This window comes from Callorhinus ursinus, unplaced genomic scaffold, assembly GCF_003265705.2.
Source record: "Callorhinus ursinus isolate GAN/ISIS: 27379988/994484 unplaced genomic scaffold, GSC_fseal_2.0 scaffold8, whole genome shotgun sequence".
Classification (NCBI taxonomy): domain Eukaryota; kingdom Metazoa; phylum Chordata; class Mammalia; order Carnivora; family Otariidae; genus Callorhinus; species Callorhinus ursinus.
Window position 1 is genome coordinate 41656239 of NW_027397070.1, and position 7398 is coordinate 41663636.

The window sequence follows — 7398 nt, forward strand, 5'->3', positions numbered from 1 at the left end:
TTTCAGCTCAGAACAGAGGCACTCGGGGACCTCTTTAAATTGAAACTCATGCGTGCCCATACCAGGGGAAGGGCACATAGCTATAGAGTCTCTAAAAGGCCAGGGACACCAAAAGGCTGAGAACTACCGTCCTAGAGCCCAAAACTCAGGACCCTTGCACCTGCCACGGTCTCCAGCCCTGCCTCGCCCGCACATCACCTCCCCGCCACACCCAGCACATTAGCATCACCTCCCCGCCACACCCAGCACATTAGCAGCCTGGCCGTGACAGCTCAAGGAGTGGGGCTGCCACAATGTGGTAGCAGCACTTCTCCAGGGGACCTCCCAGCAACCCCCTCCTCCGGCTTCTCAAGAGCAGACTTCCTGCCACAGATGTGATTAGGCCTGGCAGCTCCCAGGGAAGCACAGCTGGGTTTTTATGATTAAATTAAGACTTTCCATTTGCAGCTCTCCCAAGGCTGTGGCCGCTGCTCAGCCTCCCCAGCTAGGTAGCCCACCATCCCCCTGGGCAGACGAAATGCCCCAGGGACTCCCTCCCATAGGATGGATGAGGCAGAACCCCATCCCACCCTGAAGGCTCTTCTGCTAAAGCCCCAGCCCTTAGGTCATGCCGAGCCTAGGCTCCCCAGCCAGTGCCCCAGCTGTGCATACTGGCTGGAACAGGACTTCTCCATTGGGACAGGGAAGGCAGTGAGACCAGCAGTTCTCGCACTTCTGATGCCCAGCCCCCTCCTCCTGCCTCCCAAGTTTCTAATTTAGGAAGTCTGGGGTGTGCCTGGGACTCTGCATGTGGACAAGCAGTCCTGCAGATTCTGGTGTGGGTGGTCCGGGGATACTACTCAGAGGACCTCTCGGGGCACCAGCCCCTTCCTTCTGTCCTTCTACTCACCTCACGACACTCAAGGAGGAAAAGGCAATGTCTCAGCAACTTGATGTCCCCCGCCCCAGGGAAAGAGACAAGTCTAGTTCACAGAGGTACACAGGTCCCCTTGGGCACAGGCCCACCTGTTCGGTGGGGAAAATGCTGCTAGTTATGCAGAAAAGCCCAGTGCAGGGCATCTGGTCACTCCAATATTTGTTGAGCATCACACACATGCCAAGTGCTATTCGGAGCACTTGGGACACGGAGATGAGACCGTCCCTGCCCCAAGCAGCTCAGGGTGGGATGGGGAAAAGCACAAATGGGCCAAAAGTGATCATGCCATGGAGAAACGGACACAGCAGAGGGATGAATGGGAGCCCAGAGGAGGACAGCCGCTCATATGGGGGAAGCCTTCCCAGAGGAGGACAGCCGCTCATATGGGGAAGCCTTCCCAGAGGGAAACCCGGAGCTGAGTTTTAAAGAATGAAAAAGAACAACACCAGGTTTGTGTAAACTCAGAAATGTTGGAAGAGAAGGCAGGGAAGGACGCTGTAAAAGGCAGTTCGAGGAAAACAGTACCTAAAAATGGTTCCCCAAAAAAAATTAAACATAGAATTATCACATGATCCAGCAATTCCACTTCTGGGTATTGACCCCAAAGAACTGAAAGCAGGGACTCAAACAGATACCTGCACACCCGTGTTCACCGCAGCACTAGTCACAAGAGCCAGAAGGTAGAAGCAATCAGAAGATGAACAGGTAACACAGAATGCAGTGTGTGCGTGCAATGGAATGTTAGCCTTAAAAAGGAAGGAGAGTCTGACATGTGGATGAACCTGGAAGACGTTACAATGAAATAAGCCACAGAAGGACATATACTATCTGATTCCACTAATATGAGGTGCTTAGAACAGTCACACTCACAGAGACTTAAGAGAAGGGTGACTGCCCAGGGCTCAAGGGAGAAGGGACCAGGGAGCTAGTGTTTAATGGGCAGGGGTCTCAGTGCGGGATGACGGAGAAGTCTGCAGACGGACACCGGTGGACTCCCATAACAATGGGAGTGTACGAAATACTCAATGAAATTGAAAATGTTCAAAACGCTAAATCTTATGTTCTGTAGTTTATACCGCACACACGCAATCCCCCATCCCCACCCTCCAACACACAGATTTCACCTGCAAGAGGATATTTAAAAGTACTGGGGAACAAGTCAGTTGGAGCTTACGCTGAAGCAGAGAGAGCAGAGAGCCTGTCCATGGTGAGGACTGCATGTCTCTTGGGGTGGCAGAGGGTCTGAGGTCTGATACCTTTTTGGGAAGTTAGTTGAAAACCAAAAAGGTGCCGGCTCACAAAGGATCCTGCGAGCTATGCTAAGGAATGTGGGCTGCAGGCTTCGAGCCCTGCGGAGGCACTGAAGGGTTCTGAGCAGGGAACAGCGAGACCATATTTGGGCCGTCAGATGGCCCCTCTGGCTGGCTGCAGCATGGGGAATGGACTGCGGCGGTGGGGAAGGAGCTGGGAGGGGGTCAAAGGCCTCTGGGGATCATCTAGGTGAGAGCTGACGCAGGCCCACACTGACACCACGGCAGCAGAGGTTAAAAGGCTAACAGAAGAAGGAAATAGAATGAACAGAGCTTGAATGCCAACTTGGGAGAGCGAAGCAAAGGAAGAGCTGTCTCTGATGCCTACATTAGGTTCAGGAGAACAAGATGGAGATTATAGGAGGAAAGAGGTCAGTCAGGGCCAAGGGCAGTCCGCACAGTCTTGGGCATGCTGAGGAGACGCTGGGGGACATCTGGGTGGAGACGGGGCCTGAGGGAAAAGGCTGGACTGAGACGAGGTCTGGGACTCACCGGTGTCGAGGTAGAAGGTAAAATGAAGAGAGTAGCTAAGATTACCCAGTGTATGAACCAAGGCGAGAATGTTGGAACCACCAACCTCTAAGACATGGTGGAGGAAAGGTATTCATAAGAAAGTGGAGATCTGCATTCAAGGGGAGCTGTCTCTCCAGATTTCTGGACATCCAAATTCTACAATGGGGGCCAGATAAGGGAGTGAGATCAGCTGGATATAGGTGGAGAGGTACTAGTGGAGCCAAGGTTTGGAGATGGTCAGCCATGGCCGACCTTGTTTTGCAAACGAGGGCGCTGAGGCGGAAAGGCAGTGGCTTGTCCAAGGATACGTGGACGGTCAGCAGCAAAGCCGGGGCCAAACCCGGTCTCCTAGTCTGAATTCACACATGGCACCCCCAACTTCTCTCAAGAGACCCAAAGCTCACCATGAGCAAAGGCAGAGCAGAAGCCAAGCTGTCGGGGCAGCACCCCCACAGTGGCCAAACCCAACAGGCAAGCCCCTCGTCCTTGGCCAGGGTGGCCCACCTCACCTGAGATGACCTCCAGCAGCAGCATGAGCTTCAGTCCGTCCCGAAAGTCCTCCTCGATGTTCTCGATCTGCGTCCCTGCCTTGCGGAGGTGGGAGTTGCACCATGCTGTGAACGTCTGGGCAAAGGAAAGACGAGCAAGCGGTCAGGCTTCCCATGCATCACAAGGTCTCTGAGGCCCCCACAGGGGCCTCGGTGGGTCCCCAGGACCCGCCTGCCTCATGCCCTCTCCAGTTGCTGTGTGGAAGGCATGGGTGGGCACCGTGGGATGGACCCTCCTTTAATGCCTCCCCACCTGCAGTTAGGAGGGCCAGCAATTTACCTTTTAGGTTATAAGGCTTAGTTTCCATCATCACAGGGACAAGGCAGAATACCCCAGAGGTGACATAGTAAGCCTTAATTAATCAGGGCAAATGAGCTGATTAAATCTTTGTCCACTTGGCAGCTGGCTAAGGAAAGAATTAGCAAGTCTTGCTGGGCTCAGAGTTCAGAGGCACGGTTTCAGGACAAGGAGACAAAGGTGAGGGCTCCAATGTGCGTGTGTGCATGTGTGTGTGTCTGGCATTGGGGTGTGAGGCACCTCAAGCTGCAAAAGCGTGAGGAAGAATTCCAGAAGGGAATCTGAGGAGACTTAATGAAAGACCATCTATACTGTGATTTTCTAGTCTGGGGGGCAGCGAGCAGCAAGCCCGAAGCGGCCCCCGGATCAACCGAGCAGTCCTGTGCTGACAGCACCACCTCCAGGCTTGCACAAGAAACAGGCTGACCCGACGAACAGAAACAGAAGCGTGTGCTTCCATTTCCCAGGCCCGCCTAAAATTGGGGCAGGGGTCTCTCCCCAGCTGTCACATTCCATGGGAAACAGAAAGAAGAGCTGTCTAGCTTCAGATGCAACCTACTTCTTGGCAACTCCAGAATTCTATGCCTCAAATGGCACCCTCAATGACATGGGGGCTCAAGCGCCCATGTCCAGCCCCCCACAGCAGCTCCAGTCAGCTGCCCTCCTACCCGCCCTGCAAAGTTGCAATGGTGAGTGGTGTGTTGCTCAACCCGTAACAGCCACACCAGAACCACCCCTCCTCCTAAGAAAGGTCACCAGACTCATGACCCCCTTCCCCTACCACTTCCTCTTGCCCTGGGGAACAAAGGGAAGTGGCAATGAACAGGCCGAAGGGAGGAACATCACCCCAGTGATCACTAGGGGAAAAGAAATGGCTGCTTAGGTTTATAAGCAAGAGTTGAAGAGCCTGCGAGCAAGAAGAAGGGATGGTGTCAGTCCAGGCAGGTGGGGAGGAGGAGGCAGCATTATGACACCCCCAAGTCCGGGCCCATGCCTCACGAGACGACTTCTCTCTCCCTACAAACACTGCTCCACTCTGCAGGCCAGTCTGCTCCCAATACAGAGAAGAGGCTCGTGGGTGCTATCCAAAAGCTTTGAGAAGACTGGCACACAGATGAGGGTGGGCAGGGGATATATTCTGATCCTCAGCCTGCAATGCCCTCCATGTCATGTGTGGCTAGCTCACACTCATCTTCCAAGATCAGGCTAAGCTATCACCTCCTCCCGGAAGCCTTCCTGAAAGCCCACCGCCACATCTGGGTTGGGGGCACAGAGCCCAAAGCACCTTGCACCCACGCCATCGTTGCCCATATCCCAGTGCACGGTCCTTGCCTGGCCACTTGTCAGAATGGGAGCTCCTGAGGGTTTGGACTCAATGCTCTGCCGAGAGTCCCAGAGCAGAGTCAGGGACACAGCAGTGACCCAAGAGCAAAAACCCCTGCCCTGTGCAGTGGACATTCCAGGGGATGACAACTGGGTGAAGGAGCCAGTGAGGAGCTCATGCAAAGTCGGGGGGCGGGGATTTCTGGAAGACCCAACCGCACCTGCGGATGATGCTGGATGGTATCAGGGCAGGGGGCCGATGGGCCCAAGAGCACCCTCAGGGACCCCCTGGAAGTGTAAGACGGCTCAGAGCGGGCCTGTTTACCAGGTGCCCTGCCTCTAGTGTTGGCACCACAACTCAGCAGGAGACCAGACGGTACTTAGCCTCTTTTTGCATTTTGTTAAAACTTTTTTTTGTTGTAAAACATATCAGAGAATTTTTTCATCTTGAAGAGAATTTATCTTATGGTTCCGTATTCTCTCCCAGCTGTGACCTGTCTGCATACTCCTGCCCTGGGTGTCATCACACTGTACATAATGGGGGGGGGGGCAGCTTTCTCTCACTTACCATCATCTGGAATTTCCACCGCACCTTGCTCTCATCTCCCTTCCCAGCCCTCACTCAGCCCCTGCCTGGGGTTTTCTACAGACTCGAGGGCAAGTAGGTCCCCCCAGCAGGGGACAGTTCCAGGTCCAATGTGGCCAGGGTCCTGGTGAGAATCACCCACACCGGCACAGCTGGGGGCTGTGAAATCTGTTTATTGCTCAGTTGTGAAGAGGGGTTGCGGATGAGAGGAAGAAGAGGCTGGTTTTGAAAAAAAAAAATACTGCTTTTGCAAGAGGAAAATGCTGTTGAAAGCAGCCAGCCCCATTTCCTGGGGAAGCCAGGCTCAGCCCTGGCAGACAGAAATGCACCTGTGTTTGCTCATGGCTCCCACACAAAGCCCTAGTTCTGAGGCCTCCGGGGCTGCACGGCACTGGGAGACCCTCAGTCTCCCTTCCCGGGCCTCACAGGTAACTGCCTTGAAGGGGCGTCTGAGCACCTCCCAAATGAGGAAAGTTCCACCAATAAGCACCACCTCTCATGCAGCTCAGGCCAAGGTAGGGAACGGTGGAGGCCACTTGGTGACTAAGACCATGCATGTACCACACCTGAGTTCAACTCTTTTCCAGCTGTGTGATTTTGACATTACCCTCCCTAAACTTTAGTTCCCTGACTAGTAAAAGTGAGATAGTGACAGCACTTTATAAAGTCAGAAGAATTAACTAGAAAACACTTATAAAGTGCCTGTCACTTTGCGCACCATCAGTGGTAAGAATAGAAAAAGCAGCTCCCCCTGAAACCTCCCAGTGGATTCACCTGCTCTGTGCCCCCAGCCTGCAGTCTCCTCCCTGCCCTCAGCCACCAAACTCTGTCACCCTGAATGTGCTGCCCTGACATCCCAAGATGACACCTGGTGTGTCTGAGAACTCTGATGTGTAGCGGGAAAGGACTAACATTGTGGTGTGGGGTGCAGAGAGCCCGTGACTTAGACAGTGGCCTTGTGGATCCTCACCAGAGAAGAAAGTAACGGGGCAAAGGAGTGAGGAGGACATGTGGGCTTCCAGGCACACCACACAGCCATAGTCTCTTCTCCAATGTATAACCCCACCTGTTGTGTCTGAGTCTGAAGGTTCACGGTTCCCTGGCCAGGGCAGCCCTTCAGGAGCTCCTTTGTAAAGGACTTATTAAACTGGATTCAAAGCACAGAGCTCAAGTAATTTCCATGAGACACACAAAGGGTGGAGATGTCCCCGTTGCTGGTGAAGATGTGCAAACAGACCTTGGTCTTGACCCTCACGCTCCAACATTATGACAGAGGAGGACACCTGCCTCTTAGCAGTGCCCCAGGGGTCCGGCAAGGAGGAAAAGCCAACAACCACAAGTGATGCCCATGACTAGAGACCCCAGGGCCCCATGGCCTCCAGCCCAGACACCCCAGCGTGGTTAGTACTACCCCAGCAGGGTTATGGTCCAGGCTCACTCAAATGAAGGGCAGGGGCCATTTTACTGCCTTAGTCCCAACCCCGCCTCACCCTATAAGACCTTCCCGTTGCTCCAAGAGCCCCATCACTGGGTCCTTCTTCAGCTCACGGTCTAAAGAGACAGAAACTGTTGATGGGGGAGCACCTGGGTGGCAGTTAAGTGTCTGCTTTCAGCTCAGGTCATGATCCCAGGTCCTGGGATGGAGCCCCCCATCACACTCCCTGCTCAGAGGGGGTCTGCTTCTCCCTCTCTGCTCATGTTCCCCCTTTCTCTCTCTCAAATAAATAAAATCTTCAAAAAAGAAAGAGAGAGAGAGAAAGAAAGAAAAAAAAAGAAAGAAAAGAAAGAATTCTAAGAAAGAGAGAAAGAAAGAAAGGAAAGAAAGAATTGTAAGAAAGAAAGAAAGAAACAAAGAGAAAGGAAGGAAGGAAGGAAAGGAAGGAAAGGAAGGAAAGGAAGGAAAG

The 7398-nt window shown here is 53.4% G+C and overlaps 1 protein-coding gene across 3 annotated transcripts in view; it reads right to left on the minus strand.

Moving 5' to 3' along the window:
• Positions 1-7398, minus strand: part of ACTN1 (actinin alpha 1) — a 95840-nt gene that overhangs the window by 39507 nt on the left and 48935 nt on the right. For all 3 annotated transcript variants that reach the window (XM_073895413.1, XM_025869813.2, XM_025869811.2), the window contains exon 2: positions 3249-3363. In XM_073895413.1, the coding sequence (XP_073751514.1) occupies positions 3249-3363 (115 nt within the window). The remainder of the gene's footprint in view (positions 1-3248; positions 3364-7398) is intronic.